General features: G+C 44.2%; 1 protein-coding gene across 1 annotated transcript in view; it reads left to right on the top strand.

The window, feature by feature from the left end:
• LOC149451999 (guanylate-binding protein 3-like) overlaps nt 1–22,200 on the top strand; it is a 64,093-nt gene that overhangs the window by 32,911 nt on the left and 8,982 nt on the right. The window contains exon 7 of the mRNA XM_089689943.1: nt 2,586–2,798. Coding sequence (XP_089546069.1) covers nt 2,586–2,798 — 213 coding nt within the window. The remainder of the gene's footprint in view (nt 1–2,585; nt 2,799–22,200) is intronic.

The raw sequence follows: 22,200 nt of genomic DNA on the forward strand, positions 1-22,200 counted from the left end.
TTGGACATGGGGTTGGAAGGACAGGTTTGAGTCTAGAGTGACACCTAGGACTTTGGCTTGCGGAGTGGGACTGATGGTGGCACTTTTGGTCGTGATGGAGAGGGTAGGGAGGCGGGGGAGCGGGCTGGGGGGAAAATTAGGAGCTCAGTTTTGGAAAGGTTCAATTTGAGGAAATGGAGCGACATCCAGTCTGATATGTCGTTCAGCAGGTGGGTGATACGGGCGGAGACTGAAGGGGTGAGGTGAGGGGTGGAGAGGTAAATTTTGCGTGTCATCAGCATAGAGGTGATAGTTGAAGCCGTGGGAGTGTATCAGTTTGCCGAGGGAGGAGGTGTAGATGGAGAAGAGAAGGGGCCTGAGGACAGACCCTTGGGGGACCCCGACAGAGAGTGGGAGAGAGGGGGAGGTGGTAGCGTTATAGGTAACACTGAAGGAGAGTTGGGTTAGATAGGAGGAGAGCCAGGAGAGAGCGGAGTCTCTGATGCCGAGGGAGTGTAGTTTATTAAGGAAGAGGGGGTGGTCAACTGTGTCAAAGGCTGCGGGAAGGTCGAGGAGTAAGAGGACTGAGTAGTGGCCATTAGCTTTGGCAGTTAGCAGGTCATTAGTGATTTTGAGTAGGGCGGTTTTGGTGGAGTGTAGGGGATGGAAGCCAGACTGTAGTGGATCGAGGAGGTTGTTGTCAGTGAGGTGGGCGCTTAGGCGATTGTAAACTAAGCACTCAGGGTGGGGGTGGGGGGGAGAGAGTAGGGAGTTGAAAGTGGAGAAGAGCCGGCTCCAGTGCGCGACTGCGTCGTTTAAGATTTTTAGTGTGGTTTAGCCAGGGTTGAAGCGGTCGGGGGTCTAATGCTATGTGTGGTTAAGGGTGCTAAGGAGTCTAAGGCAGCTGATGGCGAGTCGTTGTACGCAGTAGTGGTCAGATCAGGGCATGACAGTGGAAGGATACTGTCATACAGACGGTCAGCTGCAGAGTGGAGAGGGGCCGGGTTCAGGTTGCGGAGGTTACGGCTGGTGATGGTTTGACGTTTGGGGGGGGAGGTGTTAGAGGATGGGGAGATGGAGAACGTAATGAGGTTGTGGTCAGAGAGAGGGAAAGGGGTGTTTGTGAGGTTGTGAAGGGTGCAAAGGTGGGAGAAAACGAGGTCCAGGGTGTTCCCGTCGGTGTGGGTGGAGGACTGTGTGCACTATGTGAGTGCAAAAGAAGAGGTTAAGTGGAGGAGTTGGGATGTAGCCGGGTTGTTGACATTGATAGGGATATTGAAGTCTCCAAGGATGATGGTGGGTAGCTCAGAGGAGAGGAAAAAGTGCAGCCAGGTGGAAAAGTCATCAAGGAAGCGGGATATGGAACCAGGAGGCCGATAGATTACTGCAATCCTCAGAGGGGTGGGGGAGAAGAGTCGGATGCAGTGGGCCTCGAAGGAGGAGAAGGATAGAGGGGGGGGTTTGGGAGGACCTGGAAGGTGCTCAGCGGTGACAAGAGCATGCCGACCCCACCACCTCTACGAATGCTCGGTCTGGGTGAATGGGACCAGACGAGACCTCCATAGGAGAGTGCTGCAGGAGAGGTGGAGTCAGTGGCTTGGATCCAGGTTTCGGTGACCGCTAGGAGGTTGAAGGAGTAGGAGATAAAGAGGTAATGGATGGCGGTGAGCTTGTTGCAAATCGATCGAGCGTTCCGGAGTGCAACCGAGAATGGAGGGGTGGATGCGGGGAGGAGGGGGACAGGTATAAGGTTGAGGGGGTTGCGGCGGTTTGTGGGAGTAGGAGGGTGCCTAGTGGGTGAGTGAGGTGGTGAGGGGCCAGGGTTTGGGGAGATATCCCCGGCGGTAAGGAGGAGAAGGAGGGTGAGAAAGGTGGCATGGGAGCGGGATGTGTAGGATCGTGTGGGTCTGTTAGTGGTGGCGTGTGGGTCGGTGGGAGAGTGGAGTATCAGGAGGAGGTGGTGAGAGCTGTAGTGGGGAGATGGAAGTAGTGAGGGTCCGATGTATAGTTCTTTTGGGGGAGTAGGGGGGTAGAGGGAGGAGATTTTGTGAATGGAGGAGAGGAGTACGAGGAGGAGGAGTACATGGTGTCATGGTGTGGTGGAGATTTTCTTGGCACTAGCAAGGTGTGCCTAATAAATTGGCCATTGAGTGTGTATGTATTATATGTGTTTTAAAGCCAAAACTGTTCTTTGTTTTGGATAGTGTTGGGAGCAATTATAACTCTTGTTGAATTGCATCACTGTGTGGATCTGGCTGTGGAGATTCACCTGACATATTTTTTCAGGTGAACATTGTTTTTTGGGCAGAAAGTGAAGGGGAACTCAATATTTTCACCTATACAAGACAAGAAGTAAAATATTCCAAGAGGGTCAGTTGTTCAAGCAAGAACTGTCCAAAAAAGAAAGAAAAAAAGTTTTTGTTTTAGATATACTTTGTATAAAATGGAGTAAAACAATGTACTCTTTGGTTCCTCAGCCGGAATGGCTGTGTCACTGGTACTGGTGAACAAGAGATTTGTTTATTTAAATGGAAGTAGATGCTTACCAAATGTTGAAACTCTTATGTCCTGCCATCCTCATCTCTCACCATTTTACTTCCAAACAGCGGAATATAGAGGAGAAAAAGAAAGAGTTTGCTAACATGAATGAAGTGGCATCTCACAAATATTGTCATCAGCTCATCAAAGAGCATTCTAGCAACCTTGAACAAGCCTTGCAAGAAGGCTTGTACTCCAAATCAGGCGGTTACCAGAAGTTCCAGGAAGATATGGCCCTGGTAGAGGAGAGGTACAACAAAGAACCGAGAAAAGGTGTAACGGTATGTATTGGTACACTAACCTAAAAGCTTTTTTGCATTAAAAAGACTTTCACTTTTCACTAATTACATTTAAACCCACATTTCAGAAAAAAATCCATGTTTATACCACATGCTGCTAAAATTTAGGCAGAAAGAGTTATGTGTGGCCCCTCCCAAATCTCAGCCAGCCTAGCGCATTACCTTGTTAATGTTTTATTAAAGTAAAATGAACAGATATATACTCACAAACAATTTCAGTCCTAAGGCACATCGAGTTCCACAATGAACATAAAAACGTCTGGTCTCCTTCGCAAGTCCCAGATGCCAGGAGATCCTCCAAAGAGGCTTACGCATTTCAAGGGTTAATCACCTCTTCATCAGAGCCAATTTTGGATGTTACATGACTGAACTTTAAATAGTAACTAACTGGGGTCACATGGTCCTCGTACTAGACTCTTCCCCTCCATGGGAGCGTATAAAGGACAAGAGGCAAACACGCCTCATCAAGGACCTATGCACAGGTCTAAAAACTTTGACTAGAGCATATTAGCAAATGCGCCTATTGTGCAACCAGCTAAGGTTGCCCAAAGTCATGTATCCCCTGTCTCGCCCAATCAGTGGCCCCATTCCCATCACCTTAAGTCTGGTGATGAACGGCCCAGTACAGATCATCAGAACAAAGGGGATGGGGGGATGGGGATTCTTTTTAGACAAGAAGGCTGCAAGTGTTTCAACACCCATAGCCCTAACAGTGAAATACAGGACAGGGAGTGCCAGAAACACCAAAAATAGAGTAAGCATACAAGAGGAAGATCTGTGTTCTGCAACACAGGGAAAAATATTTTAAACAGACAGCATGGATTCATGAAAGACTGAAGTTGTCAAACAAATCTGATTTCTTTTTATGAGGAGGTGAGCAAAACCTTGGACAGAGGGGTGGCGGTGGACATGGTATACTTGGACAGAGGGGTGGCAGTGGACACGGTATACCTAGATTTTGCAAAAGCGTTTGACACAGTTCTCCACACACAGCTAATGTGTAAGGTAAAGTCTACGGGCTTGGAAAAATCTGTATGTAAATGGATAGAAAACTGGCTAAAAGATCGTATTCAGAGAGTAGTGGTTAATGATTCATACTCTGAATGGTCTGGGGTCATTAGTGGGGTACCCCAGGGTTTAGTGTTGGGACCCTTAATTTTTAATATATATATAAACAATACAGGGTCTGGGATTATAAATCCCATTTCAGTCTTTGCAGATGACACCAAGCTGTGCCGGGGAATAACGTCCTTACAGGATGTCTCCAACTTACAAGCCAACCTCAATGGCTGTTTAATTGGGCAACTATGTGGCAAATGAGGTTTAATGTTGATAAATGTAAGGTTCTGCACTTGGGGGCTAAGAATATGCATGCATCATACATACTAGGGGGGTACAACTAGGGGGGTCAATGGTGGAGAAGGCTGTGGGGAGGTCAATGGTGGAGAGGGATCTGGGAGTTCTGGTAGATCACAAGCTTAATAATGGCAGCAATGCCAAGCTGCGGGTTCTAAAGAGAGCAAAATCCTCTCTTGTATTAGGAGAGGTATAGACTCCAGATAGAGAGATATCATATTACCTCCCCCCCCGGGTACAAATCATTAGTAAGACCTCATCTGGAATATGCACTTCACCTTTGGGCACCAATTCACAAAAACGTAATTGGGGAACTTGAGAAAGTGCAGAGAAGGGCAACCAAACTGATAAGAGTCATGGAGGAGCTTAGCTATGAGGAAAGATTACAGGAACTGAATGTATTCTCTACTGAGAAGAGGAGATTAAGGGGGGATATGATCTCCATGTATAATACATAAGGGGGGGGATATGATCTCCATGTATAATACATAAGGGGGGATATGATCTCCATGTATAATACATAAGGGGGGGGATATGATCTCCATGTATAATACATAAGGGGGGATATGATCTTCATATATAATACATAAGGGGGGATATGATCTCCATGTATAATACATAAGGGGGGATATGATCTCCATGTATAATACATAAGGGGGGATATGATCTCCATGTATAATACATAAGGGGGATATGATCTCCATGTATAATACATAAGGGGGGGATATGATCTACATGTATAAATACATAAGGGGGGATATGATCTCCATGTATAATACATAAGGGGGATATGATCACCATGTATAATACATAAGGGGGGGATATGATCTCCATGTATAATACATAAGGGGGATATGATCTCCATGTATAATACATAAGGGGGGATATGATCTCCATGTATGATACATAAGGGGGGATATGATCTCCATGTATAATACAAAAGGGGGATATGATCTCCATGTATAATACATAAGGGGGGATATGATCTTCATGTATAATACATAAGGGGGATATGATCTCCATGTATAATACATAAGGGGGGATATGATCTCCATGTATAATACATAAGGGGGGGATATGATCTCCATGTATAATACATAAGGGGGGATATGATCACCATGTATAATACATAAGGGGGATATGATCTCCATGTATAATACATAAGGGGGATATGATCTCCATGTATAATACATAAGGGGGGATATGATCTCCATGTATAATACATAAGGGGGGATATGATCTCCATGTATAATACATAAGGGGGGATATAATCTCCATGTATAATACATAAGGGGGGATATGATCTCCATGTATAATACATAAGGGGGGGTATGATCTCCATGTATAATACATAAGGGGGATATGATCTCCATGTATAATACATAAGGGGGATATGATCACCATGTATAATACATAAGGGGGATATGATCTCCATGTATAATACATAAGGGGGATATGATCTCCATGTATAATACATAAGGGGGATATGATCTCCATGTATAATACATAAGGGGGGATATGATCTACATGTATAATACATAAGGGGGATATGATCTCCATGTATAATACATAAGGGGGGATATGATCACCATGTATAATACATAAGGGGGGATATGATCTCCATGTATAATACATAAGGGGGATATGATCTCCATGTATAATACATAAGGGGGGATATGATCTCCATGTATAATACATAAGGGGGGATATGATCTCCATGTATAATACATAAGGGGGATATGATCTCCATGTATAATACATAAGGGGGATATGATCTCCATGTATAATACATAAGGGGGGATATGATCTCCATGTATAATACATAAGGGGGATATGATCTCCATGTATAATACATAAGGGGGGGGGATATGATCACCATGTATAATACATAAGGGGGGGGATATGATCTCCATGTATAATACATAAGGGGGGATATGATCTCCATGTATAATACATAAGGGGGGATATGATCTCCATGTATAATACATAAGGGGGATATGATCCCCATGTATAATACATAAGGGGGGATATGATCACCATGTATAATACATAAGGGGGGATATGATCTCCATGTATAATACATAAGGGGGGATATGATCTCCATGTATAATACATAAGGGGGGATATGATCTTCATGTATAATACATAAGGGGGGGATATGATCTCCATGTATAATACATAAGGGGGGGGATATGATCTCCATGTATAATACATAAGGGGGGGATATGATCTCCATGTATAATACATAAGGGGGGATATGATCTCCATGTATAAATACATCAGTGGTTCATATAGTGAACTCGGTGTAGTTATTCCCCCTGAGGTCATCACAGAGGACAAGGGGGCGCTCTTTACGTCTGGAGGAAAAGAAATTTATTTTCCAAACACGGAAAAGTTTCTTCACAGTAAGAGCTGTGAGAATGTGGAATAGACTCCCTCCAGAGTTGGTTGTGGCCAGCTCAGTGGATTGCTGTAGGAAAGTCCTGGATTCTTTCTTGGATACACAGAATATAACTGGATATAACATTTATAGGGAAAATTGATCCAGGGAATATCCGATTGCCTCTCGGGGGGTCGGGAAGGAATTTGTTTCCTAGGAGGAGCGAATTTAATCGTGCTTTGCTGGGGGGGGGGGTTGCCTTCCTCTGCATCAACTGTGGGTGTAGGATTATTATTATTATTATACAGTATTTATAAAGCGCCAATAGTTCGCTCAGCGCTGTACATTACAAAGGGGAACAGAACATGTGACAGAACAATACCAATACAATGCAAAACATGAGGGATTATAACTTTTTTTTTTTCTATGGTTGAACTGGATGGACTTTTGTCTTTTTTCAGCCAGACTAACTATGTAACTATGTAACTATATTGACAATATTTGAATCATATGGGATGGCACAGATTAGATAGGTTGTTAGATCACTGCAAGGACAACCCATTTGGCATCAGTTTCACTCATGTGATCAGTGAGAGAAGTTTAGTCTTTCTAGAACTAGAGCTGAGGTCTGAACAGGATGGATCTATTTTATCCAGAACACATTTCAAACACACTGCAGGGAGCTCCTATTTACATGCTAGGCGTAACCACCACTCCCACTGGAATAAAGATATACCCTTTGGTCAATTTTGCAGATTAAGAAGCATTTGCACTCTTAAATAAGATTACATGGAACAAGGGAATGTCATCAAGAAAATATTTAGAGAAAAAGGCTACCAGGATACCCACATGAAGAAGCCTACAATAAATATCTGCTCCTCTATAGGGATGACAACATAGAGAACGATAATGCTTCCACTCTATCCTCCAGGAAACCAACTGCAAATAATAGTAGAACATACCAAGCAAGCTTCTGCACCAGGTTTAATAGCAATGCTCGGGAGATACAACGTATCTTTGCCAAGAACTGGAACATCTTGACCAAAGACCCAGTGTTAGGAGGCATTTTACCCGACAGACCCAATTTTATTTTCCGCCAGCCCCGGGATCTGGTAAGCATAGTTGCTCCCAGTACAGTACAGAAACCTAGGGGACCACCAAAGGGTAAACTGGGTTCATGGGCAACTATCTTTTGACCAGAAGGGTAGTTATAAGTGTGGTGTTAAGAACTATGGCACCTGCTGCCTTATTTGGCACTGTGAAAACAAAGTAATTGGAGCTGATAATAGATCACGCTCATAACTCTAAAATGTATTAATTGTGGCACTCCATTTGTAGTATAGGGTATCCTTTGCCCCTGTTATATGTTAGCTTCACGTCGTGCCCACTTAGAGTCTGGATTGGTGAGCATTAAATGCAGCATACATAATGGCAGAGATAAATATTCAGTCCTGTTCCACTTTAAGGACATTCATGGAGGAGAATATTCAGGGTTGAAGGTTTTTGGCATTGAATCGATCTCCAGTGAGTTTGACAGTGGGAGGAGACATCAGAAAAAGATTTTGGATTTTTTCCTTAGGCAGTCTTGCCCCAAAGGAATTGAATGAGGAACCTGTGATTCACAATATCTTACAGTAAATATTTCCATCTAGTAATACCAAGCATAGAGGATTGCCCAAGGGTGCATTTTGGGACCCCCCAGTATTCAGTTGTTAGTCTCTTCCTGTTACGTTTTTTATATATATTTTTGGAGAGCATACATTTCTCTCTTACACATGGCAGGGCATCAGTCCCATACCCATTAAACCATAAAAAGCATCTTGTATACAGAAAAATAAGTATACATGTAATAAAAATAGTGTACAACCTGAATACATGCATTTACTCCTCTTCTTGCATATACGGTTATGTATAAAATACCACTGTTTTCTATTCTCGATAAAACTAGTAATTAATATATATATATATATATATATATATATATATATATATATATATATATAAATATATATATATATATATATACACAGTATAGTATATATATATATTTTTATGTACATAGGAAATATTTTCTATCTTGTGATGTCCACAAGAGTGTGTATGGTGGTGTTTTACAGTTGCAAGGAAAAGTATGTGAACCCCTTGGGATTACTTGGAGTTTTGCATGAATTGGGCATAAAATGTGCTCTGAACGTCATCTAAGTCACAACAATAGAAGAACACAGTCTGCTGAACATAATACTACACAAACATTAGATGTTGCCATGGTTTAATTGCACATAACATGTAAACATTCACAGTGCAGGGAGGAAAAAGTATGTGAGGCCCTAGCTTAATGACTTCTCCCAGAGCTAATTGGAGCCAGGAGTGAGCCAACCTTGACTCCAATCAGTGTGATGATATTGGATGTGTTGCTGACAGCTGTCCTGCCCTTAAAAAACACACACCTGTTTTGGGTTTACTGGTTTCAAGAAGCACTGTCTGATGTGAACCATGCCTTGCAGAAAAGAGCTCTCAGACGGCCTACGATCAAGAATTGTTGACTTGCATGAAGCTGGAAAGGGTTACAAAAGTATCTCCAAAAGCCTTGATGTTCATGTGTCCACGGTAAGACAGACTGTCTACAAATGGAGAAAGTTTAGCACTGTTGCTACTCTCCCTAGGCGTGGTCGTCTTGTAAAAATGACTGCAAGAGCACAGCGCAGAATGCTGCATGAGGTAAAGAAGAATCCCAGAGTGTCAGCTAAAGACCTACAGAAATCTCTGGCACATGCTAACATTTTTGTTGACACATCTACAATAAGGAAAACATGAAACAAGAATGGAGTACATGGGAGGACACCACGGAGGAAGCCATTGCTGTCCAAAAAGAATATTGCAGCATGTTTGAAGTTTGCAAAAGAGCACCTGGATGTTCCACAGCACTACTGGCAAAATATACTGTGGACAGATGAAACCAAGATTGAGTTGTTTGGGAAGAACACACAACACTATGTGTGGAGAAAAAAAGGCACAGCACACCAACATCAAAACCTCATCCCCACTATGAAACATGGCGGAGGGAGCATCATGGTTTGGGGCTGCTTTGCTGCCTCAGGGCCTGGACGGATTGTTGTCATTGATGGGAAAATGAATTCCAGAGTTTATCAAGACATTTTGCAAGAACACGTACGACCATCTGTCTGCCAACTGAAGCTCCGCAGAGGATGGGTGATGCAACAGGACAATGACCCAAAGCATACCAGTCATTCAACAAAACAATGGCTGCAACAGCACAGAATATGCCTTCTGGAGTGGCCCAGTCAGAGTCCTGACCTCAACCCCATTGAAATGCTGTGGCATGACCTTAAGAGAGCGATTCACACCAGACATCCCAAGAATATTGCTACACTGAAACAGTTTTTTGAAGAGGAGTGGTCCAAAATGACTCCAGATTGTTGTGCAGGTCTGATCTGCAACTACAGGAAACGTTTGGTTGAGGTTATTGCTGCCAAAGGAGGGTCAACCAGTTATTAAGTCCAAAGGTTCACATACTTTTTCCTCCCTGCACTGTGAATGTTTACATGTTATGTGCAATTAAACCATGGCAACATCTAATGTTTGTGTAGTATTATGTTCAGCAGACTGTGTTCTTCTATTGTTGTGACTTAGATGACATTCAGAGCACATTTTATGCCCAATTCATGAAAAACTCCATGTAATCCCAAGGGGTTCACATACTTTTTCTTGCAACTGTAGTACTTTTTCATGCATGCACACAGCATTGATTGAAGTTATTTTATACACATACATGCTGACAACATATAGTTACATAACTGGTTGCATCATGATGTATGATGAGAAACAAAGTAATTTTAGAATCTAGAATTTATTTATAGATCAACCATTTATTTATGCATTTATTTTTATTTTATGTTTATTATTAATTTTATATGGTATTGAATTTATTTTATTCTAGTTTAGGAATTTGCATAATATGCTTCATATGTTTTATCATTTGCTATCTGGGCCAGTGGAACCCTATAGAGGAGGAATATTGAGGGACATGCACATATGTATATATACAGTCAGGTCCATAAATATTGGGACATTGACACAATTCTAACATTTTTGGCTCTATACACCACCACAATGGATTTGAAATGAAATGAACAAGATGTGCTTTAACTGCAGACTGTCAGCTTTAATTTGAGGGTATTTACATCCAAATCAGGTGAACGGTGTAGGAATTACAACAGTTTGCATATGTGCCTCCCACTTGTTAAGGAACCAAAAGTAATGGGACAGAATAATAATCATAAATCAAACTTTCACTTTTTAATACTTGGTTGCAAATCCTTTGCAGTCAATTACAGCCTGAAGTGTGGAACGCATAGACATCACCAGACGTTGGGTGTCATCCCTGGTGATGCTCTGCCAGGCCTCTACTGCAACTGTCTTCAGTTCCTGCTTGTTCTTGGGGCATTTTCCCTTCAGTTTTGTCTTCAGCAAGTGAAATGCTCAATCGGATTCAGGTCAGGTGATTGACTTGGCCATTGCAGAACATTCCACTTCTTTGGTGGCTTTTGCAGTCTGCTTTGGGTCATTGTCCATCTGCACTGTGAAGCGTCCAATGAGTTGTGAAGCATTTGGCTGAATATGAGCAGATAATATTCCCGAAACACTTCACAATTCATCCGGCTGCTTCTATCAGCAGTCACATCATCAATAAATACAAGAGAAGCAGTTCCATTGGCAGCCATACATGCCCACGCCATGACACTACCACCACCATGATCACTGATGAGGTGGTATGCTGAGGATCATGAGCAGTTCCTTCTCCATCCTCTTCTCTTCCCATCACTCTGGTACAAGTTGATGTCGGTCTCATCTCTCCATAGGATGTTGTTCCAGAACTGTGAAGGCTTTTTTAGATGTCGTTTGGCAAACTCTAATCTGGCCTTCCTGTTTTTGAGGCTCACCAATGGTTTCCATCTTGTGGTGAACCCTCTGTATTCACTCTGGTGAAGTCTTCTCTTGATTGGTGACTTTGACACACATACACCTACCTCCTGGACAGTGTTCTTGATCTGGCCAACTGTTGTGAAGGGTGTTTTCTTCACCAGGGAAAGAATTCTTCGGTCATCCACCACAGTTGTTTTCCGTGGTCTTCCGGGTCTTTTGGTGTTGCTGAGCTCACCGGTGCGTTCCTTCTTTTTTAGAATGTTCCAAACAGTTGTTTTGGCCACGCCTAATGTTTTTGCTATCTCTCTGATGGGTTTGTTTGTTTTTTCAGCCTAATGATGGCTTCACTGATAGTGACAGCTCTTTGGATCTCATCTTGAGAGTTGACAGCAACAGAGTCCAAATGCAAATAGCACACTTGAAATGAACTCTGGACCTTTTATCTGCTCATTGTAATTGAGATAATGAAAGAATAACACACACCTGGCCATGGAACAGCTGAGAAGCCAATTGTCCCATTACTTTTGGTCCCTTAACAAGTGGGAGGCACATATGCAAACTGTTGTAATTCCTACACCGTTCACCTGATTTGGATGTAAATTCCCTCAAATTAAAGCTGACAGTCTGCAGTTAAAACACAACTTGTTTGGTTCATTTCAAATCCATTGTGGTGGTGTATAGAGCCAAAAATGTTAGAATTGTGTCGATGTCCCAATATTTATGGACCTGACTGTATATATATATATATATATATATATATATATATATATATATATACACTGTATGTACACAGAAAATTTTTCTATCCCCATGGTCCCAACCCTATGATGCTATATTACACTACTCAAAAAAATTAAAGGAACACATTTTAATCATACTATAGCAACAAGCCAGTGAAACTCCTGGGATATCAATCTGGATTAGTTAAGTAACAGAGGGGTTTGTTCTTCAGTTTCAGCTGCTTTGGCATTATTGCAATGAACAAGAGGTGCACTAGATGGGCAACAATGAGACAACCCCCAAAACAGGAATGGTTTTACAGGTGGAGGCCACTGACATTTTTTCCCTACTCATCTTTTTCTGACTGTTTTTCACTAGTTTTTCATTTGGCTAGGGTTAGTGTCTCTACTGGTAGCATGAAGCCATACCTGGACCCTACAGAGGTTGTACAGGCAGTCCAACTCCTCCAGAATGGCACATAAATATGTGCCATTACCAGGGGGTGTGCTGTGTCTCCCAGTGCAGTCTCAAGAGCATGGAGGAGATTCCAGGAGACAGGCTTTTCCTCTATTAGAGCTGGACAGGGCTGTAGAAGGTCCTTAACCCATCAGCAGGACCAGTATCTGCTCCTTTGTGCAAGGAGGACCAGGATGAGCCCTGCCAGAGCCCTACAAAATGACCTCCAGCAGGCCACTGGTGTGAATGTCTCTGACCAAACAATCAGAAACAAACATCATGAGGGTGGCCTGAGGGCCCGATGTCCTCTAGTGGGCCCTGTGCTCACTGCTTATGTGCGATATTATAGCTGCGTCCCAGTACCTCAGATCTACATGGGTATGGTATGGCTTTCTACTTTTGTATTCATACATTACATCATATATGCATTCCTTTGTATAATTTATGACGTGTTGTTTTGTTGCTAAAGGGACACTATCACTGTTAACAGCACTAGTCTAAGTTTTTAGGACTGTGTGTAGGTCCAAGAGGCGTGTTTGCTTCTTGTCCTTTATATCCTTCCATGGAGGGGAGGGGCCTAGTATGGAAATCATGTGACCCCCTTCAGTTAGTATTCAAACACCAGTCATGTAACTTCCAAAATTGGCTCTGATGAAGAGGGGATTACCCCTCAAAATGTTTTTTCCCCTTTGGAGAACCTTCCAGGACCTGGGACTCGTGAAGGAGATTAGACGTGTTTATATTCATTGTGGAACTTGATGTGCCTTAAGACTGAAATTGTTGTGAACGTATATCTGCTCGTTTTACTTAAAATGATTGCAAAGGTAATGCACTAGGCTGGTGCTCCCCGTTTTCTTGTATTTGCAGTCTTCCCTCAGGGTTTCCCTCGGCCCACTAGAGGGCAGCAAAACCGTGGCCATTATTTGGATCAGCCGAATATAGACTGATTGCTGGCCAGTAAACTTCTCTCAAGTGCAGGGGATTGGTCTTTTCTGTTTGTGGTTGTCATATGTGGGAACAGATATTATATGTCTTCCCCTGCTGACCTAAAATGATTTTAAAGGAAGCTATTCAAAACTGGGATTAATTAGGAAATTGCATATTGTGGAATTTGTGTCAAATGGTTAGAGAAGTTAAGGATGCAGCCACTCCACAGCATCATTGGATGTCTTCCTCACCAGTTTTTATTAGGGCTCATTCACATGGGTACCAAGGACTTGCTATGCGCCGTGTGTTTTTATGCACTTAGAAGAGCAACACAGAGCTGGCAGCCTATATGAGGCAACAGTGATGGAGTAGCTGTACAGAATCACCCACTTAGCCAAGTTTGATTGACGTGGAGGGAAAGCTGTGCAGCCCCAGGCCGCAGAGAAGAAAAGGTAAACATACAAAAAAAAATTTAACTGGTTGTAAACCCTTACATATACCCAGTGAAGTGACTGGCATCAGATGATACACAGAGATGAAACAGATATCCCTACAAAAATTGTACCTGTTTACCTGCAGGCTTCTTCTCTATAGCATTCTAAAACACACATATCAAAGGCTATTTCTCAGCTCCAGATGGCATGGGGTAGGGATCTGATGTCACACATTGCACAGCACATAGGGGAGAACTGAGTGTAATCTGAGACTTGAGTAAAGGGAATGGACACACCTCCTGTGACAAACTAGGAGTGCAGAGAGAGAGCACATAAAGGCAAACCAAACAGGACCAAATATGCAGGATGCTTTGATATACAGGAGGGCAGTAGCGATTTGGCACAGCAAAGAGAAATGGTCAACAGGGACTTATATAAGCTCTGCCTTTATCCAGGATGTCTGCAGGGGTTGCAAGGGGGCCAGCGTCCAATCAAACAGCTGCTCCCAGGTACCCACAGGACATAATAGAGAAACTAAGTTCCCCAGAACTTCCTTCCCCTGCTGCATTACCACTTTGGTTGAAGTGCTACCTACAATGGGGAGTACTAGGGTAGCAATATAGAACAGCAAAGGCAAGTCCTGAGAGACAATATGGCACAAGAACTAGTACGTCATGTGCACAAGCAATCCAGAGAGAACAAGGGACAAACAATGAGGGCACAGGGCAGTAAGCACAGGATAAAAGTCACAGGACATCATTCACAAGGTTGCAACCAAGGGAAAATGGTTCATAGGGAAGGAATCACAAGGCATCAGAGAAGACTACTCTCACTGGTGGCTTCTGAAGAAAATGAAGTGTACAGCAGCAGGCGATGGGTCAGAGTGAGCACTGGAGACACCTGGGTGCAGCAAAAGAGAGGACAGGTCATAGGCATCCAGCCACAGCTTGGAGTTCACCCAGGCAGCAGGGCAACATAAGGATCAGAGAACAAAGAGCAGGGTGGGCCACAGAGGGACGGCTGGCAGATTCCTGCCAGGGAAGGTAGCTTGTTCCAGGGGAAGGTGAAGGTCTAGGATGACCTTGCCACAGTATTAGATTCACTGGGTGGCAGGGTGACCCACAAAAGGAACAAAGGATGTGGAGGGCTGAGAGGATCATGGGTCAAGGCTGGCAGAGAGGAAGAATCTGGAAGTCTGGCTGAGATCTTTGGCCCCCACAGGTTCTGGCAGCAAGTGGTTCTCACAGTCTCAATGTCCAGGAAGAACCATAGACAATATGGATCTACAAGTCCCAACAGTTCCCGTGTCCAAAGTAGCACCCAGTCAATACTGAAGTGTCTCAGCAGTTCTAAGCACCTTCTAGTCTTCTTCTAATGAGACATGCAGCCATAGAATTCCTCTGTGTCCTTTACTGGAGTAAACTCAGAATATTCTCACCATTTTTCTTTCAACATAGGGATATTACATGGTACTTTGAATTCAGTTGAAACATCAGCCCCCCAAATTGCTAGTGCTTGGGTGTCTGACTTCATTCTGGTACAGGATACAATTACTTCTGTGCTACCTGCTGAGAGGAGTTTCATTTAATACCCCCTGGGTGGGCACAGGAACTCCCAGATTCATTATGCAGATAAGCTAACTTCTTTACACACAGCCCCTGGATTAGAAGTTGTTGATTTTACACAGAAAAAAAAATCTAATATTTTTGACCTACATTAAACCCGCCTCTACACAGTCTCTTAGAGAAACATGTCCAGCTGAGGCTTTAAATTACCTTCTGTGTGCTGGAGGGGGAGCAGAGCCATCTCTTAGGATTGCTTGGTCTCAAAGTATAGGTGGGGTACAAGGCAAAGCTTGATTTAAATAATTCAACAACAGTTACAAAAAACCCAGCAGGCAGGCTATCCAGCATGTGCATTCATGGATTCCAGTAACGTGAAAGGAGCAGATACCAGCCAGACTGACAACATCTGTTGAGAGGGGCAGAATTCTCTTGACTTTAGTTTCATCAGTAGCTTGTGTTTCAGGGGACCAAGTGTGTCTTCTACTCTCTCTTCACCTGAGCTCGCAGGGGAATCCTTGGAAAAATCAGTACAGTCTGTGGCACGGGCGGACTGACAAATCATGGGGCCCCCGGGCAATAGGGGATCATGGGGCCCCTGTGTCCTTGCCCAAACTCAAAAAAGCCTATGAAAAAGGTACCAGGGGCATCTCATGGGGCCCCCTACTGACCCCGGGCCCTCGGGGAGTGCCCAAGTTTCCAAATGGTCAGTCCGCCCCTGGTCTGTGGTACTGGATGGGGTGGATGGGCCCTCTGTGCTGTTTTCAGCAAAATCATCAGGGTCTGGGTTTTGGGAGGCCTGAGACTTGAGTATGATAGGTGGTAGGAATTAGACAGTTGGGGCTTCATGCACCGAGGAAAGATCTGCAGTGTCAAATGCCTCCAAAGCATCAGTGGGCCTTCTGAGGCAGTCACCACCCAGCACACAAGCATGTTTTGATGCAATCTCTTTTTAATGGATTGGGATCTTCAGAAATCAGGTCATAGACTGGGGTAGACGGAAAAGACTGCCCCACCACCTGGTACAGAGTGCACTCCCATTTAGGTTCCAGCCAGGGGCGGACTGACCATTTGGAAATTCGGACCCTGCCCAAGGGCCCGGGGTCAGTAGGGGGCTCCATGAGATGCCCTGGTACCTTTTTTATAGGCTTTTTTGAGTTTGGGCAAGGGCACAGGGGCCCCATGACCCCCTATTGCTCGGGGGCCCCATGAGTTGTCAGTCCGCCCCTGGTTCCAGCTTGCTCACACTACCACCTGGTGTTTTTGACCAACAGATGTTTCACATGTTCCTCAAATGTCTTGGAGAAGGTGATGATATCACCGAGGTAAATGAGCACAGTATTGAAATTCTCAAGACATCTCTCCATTAGGAGTTGGTGTTTGGAGTGTTGCTGAGGCCAAAAGGTGTGCAATTAAACTCAAAGTGGCCCTGGGGTGTAATAAAGATGAATTTCCCCCAAGCTTGGTCTCTAATTGGGACTTGCCAGTAGCCACTGGCCAGGTCCACGGTAGAGAAAAACTTGGCTTGCCAAAGGCCATTAGTGGTTCCTCAACCCGAAGAAGGAGTAAGCATCCCTGTGGGCTCATGCATTACAGTAAGTTTGTTATAGTCCACACAGAACCGTAGACTGCTGCCTTTCATGCGCATCAGGAGCGGCCCATGGATTGCGGCTTTCCTGGACCATCCCACCTTTGTAGCATATTGAGAAGTAACTCCATAACTTTTTGGCACAGCACTGGGGGAATGTGAAGGTACCGCTCCCTGGTTAGACGGTGTGTCCCCAGTATTAATAGAGTGGTCAACCACTACAGTAAATCTGTAATCTACAGGACTGGTGGAGAACACCAAAAAGGGCTTCTCTAGTAGCTGATGGAGCAGTCTCTTTTTAGGTAAGGAAAAGTCCTTAAAAAGGACTTGTACTGGGTCTAATTTCAATAAGCCAAGGCTGCCTGCAAGGGGGCATATACCTCTTCAACCCATGGTCGGGTCTCAGAGATGCAGTGGTGAAGTACAGCGTATATGTTGGCCAACGCAGCATGCCTGGGCAGTAAGGTTGGTGTTGTTCCTAGGCTGAAAATCTGTACTAATGTAGCACCCTCCTAGTAGCTAGCAGGAGCTCTAGGACAATTGTTAGTAAGGAGGGCTGAGTAACAGCCTGGATGCAATAGTTAGCAGGGTCAAATTGTGGCCAGAGCTGAGAGGCCCTACAGACCAGCCCTCTGGAATTTCCCCTAGTTCTAGAACTTTGGAGAATGGTCTAGAAGCAGTGGGTGGATATGAGCAGTGGCTGGGCTGTACTCTTGGAGGACCCTGGCCAATCCCCAACAGGAGGCTTGGCAAGGAGCCAGGACAACCTTTAAGAGTAAATGAGCCTGCTCAGCTGCAGGAGAGTTCGGGTGAAAGACAGAGAAGGACGTGAGGCTGGAGGCAGGAGCCTGTGAGGGGGCCCAGATGAAGAGGTACTCACCTGCAGGTAGAGGACCTTGGAAGGAGGAAAACTCAGGACTTCACTGGCCCCCTGAGAGAGGACCACCTGTTTGGCAGGGAAAGAGTGGTCCAGCTAGAAGGCCTGGTAGCAGCCGCTGACCCACCAGCAGCACAGGAGAAGAACTGAGTGAGTAGACCTGCACAACCTGAGCCAGATAGGGGAAGGAGCACTCTTATGGGAAACCAGATTAGCTACCACCCAGGACTGTCTTATTGTCTTAAAGTGACAGGCACGGGATACCCTGCTCAGGGATTCCTCCAGGCAGCCAGATAAGAGGAAAGTCTGGGGTCTGGGGTGATACACCAGGAGAGGATGGCAAGCTTGTCAGGGCAGGGGCCGAGGAACAGACAGGCAGGCCTAACAATGTAACGCACTGGCTGACGACAACCACCACCCACAGACCGAAGTCCCTCAGGGCGCGGAGTCTAAGTCCCAGGCTGCCCTTCACCAGGGCCCCTGATGGTGGGGATGGACTTGACGCAGCCAGGAAGCAGGTCGCGGCCCCCGAGACACCTCAGCTGCGGTAATGGCCGCCGCCAATGGCGTGTAGCTGGTGGAAGAGACAAAAGAGTAGTCAGACAAGCCGGGTCAACAACAACAGGACAAAACAGTACAGGACAGCAGATGAGAATCACAGGTCACGAGCCGGGTTCAGCAACAGAGGGTCAGATCAAAGGAGAATACAAAGAATAGTCGAGTCACAAGCCGAATCAGATACCAGGAGAGTCACAAGAGTCAGAACAGAGTAATAGCAACACAAAGACACAAGACACAAGTGCAAAGAGCATGTGCGGGCCACAGGCTTATATGTCATCAGCCACGCCCCTCTGGGGGGTGGACCTCAGAGACCTGAAGGCATAAAAGGATTCCCACCATGCACAGCAGAATCCAAGATGGACGCCAGCACATGGAGTAACATAACCTCAGGGAAAAGGTAGGACCTTGACAAAGCTCCTCAGAAGAGGATCTTTTGCTGTACAGACTTGTAAATAGTTTCAGGAAGTTTGTCCTCAGTTCCAGTTCCATTAGGCATCCTGCACACCCCTTACCCATCCAAGTTTTATTATTCCTGTTGGAATATATCAGACATTTATGGAGTCTTACTGCATGGTTGCCAAAGAATTATTTGGACCATTGACTGTTATCTTGGAATGTCAAGAAAAGCAAGTATTTACGACAGGATGTGTAACAAAAGGCTGCATACCATTCCTTGTCCTGGGAGCTCACACATACCCGCTAGTGGTGGGGCATGGCCTCAGCCCAGACTCTTGATGGACTCTTGCTCATTGGGTGGAGAACTACACCAGGTGGGTCAAGGGTGTGTGTGGGAGTGCTTGAGGGGACCTTTAAATATAGTGTTGGCCATGCTTCTCTCTCCCTCTTTTTGCTCTCTTCTGCTTTGACGTGGAACCAGCTAAAGATACTCAGCTTTGAGGACGAACTTACGTAACGTATCATCTTTACTATTATTCCTATATATACTCTGTAATATTGGCTTATATTTCTATGTTAGTTTTATTTACTTTGCTTCTTATTTCAGTGTGTTTGTTATTATCGCTAATATTGCATTGTATTACGTCCTTCAATATAGTCAAAGATTATATAGTTGCTAATTAATTATAGGAAACAACAAATAGTATAGAATTGTAAAATAATTACGGGTTTCTAGAAACAAAACCCCTAATATTTATTTCAATTCCGTAATAAAACATCAAACAAATTCAAGGACTGGTTACTGTTTCCTCAATGCAAGTCTGAATGGAAAATGTGTGTTGTCTGGCTGTGAAGGACTATAGGGGGACTCAAATCTCTTCCAACTCCTAAGGGGGTAGTGCTATACCAACACATTTCTGTGGTGAACTCTAGATAGAGTATGGCCCATTCCCCTGACATCACAGGATCCTTCTATATTACTGGGGCCCCTACTGGCAGGGACGAGACCACCTCTTGTAGCAGTGCCAACATTAACTTTTGTTTTGGGGAGTATGGACCACCGCCCTTGTTCAAGTTGCCTCTTAGTAGCATTGTACCTCAAAAGCCTTACGTACTCTGAAGTACTCTGAACTATACTGCCTTCAGGCTGCAGCCATGCATGTGCCAGCCATTTTTTTTTTTAAAAGAATATTTATTGGGTTTGCACAGAACAAAACAAGGCAGGTGGTGAGTGAGCATATGACATGCACATGACATCTTATCAACTTAAGAGGGTTATAGCATAGAGATCTTCAATCACATATTATACTTTAGGGAGATACTAGAAAGCATTTGTATGCCGTCGGGCCGGAAGATTTCCACGCTTGAGTAGATGGGAAACATTGAGTATAAAAGTGGTTAGAAGCAGGCAGGTGTAGGAGAAAGGAAGAGATATTGACGGGTAAAGACTATGGTTTAGAGAAAGAAGATGAGGTTATAGCATCAGTGAAAGTAGTCTGAGGCTGGGTACGTGGGATGTTCATAGATGTCAACTGATATCCGCCACCAGCATTCAAAGAAGGATAAGTAAATACCAAACAGAAACAGGAAAAAGGGGGCTAAATAAGAGTATAAGAAAAGAGAAGGGTGAATAAAGGGAGAGATACTAGAGCAGGAAAAAAAGAAGGGGGCTGCGGAGAGAGGGAGAACAAAAGAACCAAAGGTGTGAGAGGGGAAAAAGGAGAAGGCAGGTGGGTAGCTAAGATTCAAGTTAAGAGTTACGAGTTAGGAGGTAAGAAAGGAGGGGCAGGGAAAAAGGAAGGGAGGGGAAGAGAGTGTAAAGGAGAGGGCATGTATTATCCAGGGACCTAAATAACCTGGAGAGGGATGCAGAAAAGATAGAGTAGAAGGTGGGCAAGTTAGAGATGAGTTCAGGAGAGAGAGTAGTGAATTGATTAGGAACAAAGACACAGGATAACGGAAGTCAGAAATCAATGGCTACGGGTTCCACCAGAAGTGTTGCAAGAGGGGTGTACAGCTCGAGTTGCTTGGTATAGACCTATGGTGTGGGTTGAGAGTTAATGTTCAGTTGACCTGGTGCTAGGATGCATAACGATGAAGCAAGTCAAAGATGGAGACGAAGAAAGTAAAGGAGGGAGGGAAAGAAGAGGAGCAGGTAGTAAAGGGAAGCTACACAACAACATTATATCAAAATATCAGGGTTTACAAAAATCTGCAAAATACTGTAAGGCAGGCACCATTGCTACATGTCATGTGAGAGGTTTCATGAAGCGACTTAAGACGCTAGAGTCCTGGAGAAAGAATGCTTGCTCTTGTGCAGGGAGAGATCCTGTAATGTAGAACCTCCACTTTTGAAAATATTGTCCCTCTTTGGATTTGGACGGAGAGGTGATTAGGTTAAGCCTGTCAAGGCGTAATAGGGAGTTTATATCTTGCTTTATGTCCGTTAAAGTTGGAGGACAGTTGGAGACCCATTTCCTGAGGATGGCCCTTCTCTCTATCAAGAGACAAGTAGATATCCAAGACTTATGGTTTCTGAGGGCTGATAGTTGAGAGGGAGAGGATTTTGTAGCTGCTTGTTCCATGTAGCCGAAGAGAAGAAGTAGTGGATCAAGGATCAATTGGGAGGTGGTGATGTAGGTTATGAAGTTGATCACTTGCTTCCAGAAGGTAGATACAGTCATGGCCGAAATTGTTGGCACCCTTGATATTTCTCCAGGAAATCATGTATTTCTCACGAAACGTATTGCATTAACACATGTTTTGCTATACACATGTTTATTCCCTTTGTGTGTATTGGGACAAAACAAAAAAAGGGAGGAAAGAAAGCAAATTCGACATAATGTCACACAAACCTCCAAAAATGGGCTGGACAAAAGTATTGGCACCCTTTCACAACTGCGGATAAATAAGAATGTTACAAGCATGTGATGCTCCTGTAAACTCACCTGGGGCAAGTAACAGGTGTGGGCAATATAGAAATCACACCTGAAAGCAGATAAAAAGGAGAGACGTTCACTTAACCTTTGCATTGTGTGTCTGTCTGTGCCACACTAAGCATGGACAACAGAAAGAGGAGACGAGAACTGTCTGAGGACCTGAGAACCAAAATTGTGGCAAAATATCAACAATCTCAAGGTTACAAGTCCATCTCCAGAGAACTAGATTTGCCTTTGTCCACAG

This window comes from Staurois parvus, unplaced genomic scaffold, assembly GCF_062004578.1.
Source record: "Staurois parvus isolate SC_StPar_1 unplaced genomic scaffold, SC_StPar_1.0 ptg000503l, whole genome shotgun sequence".
Lineage (NCBI taxonomy): Eukaryota > Metazoa > Chordata > Amphibia > Anura > Ranidae > Staurois > Staurois parvus.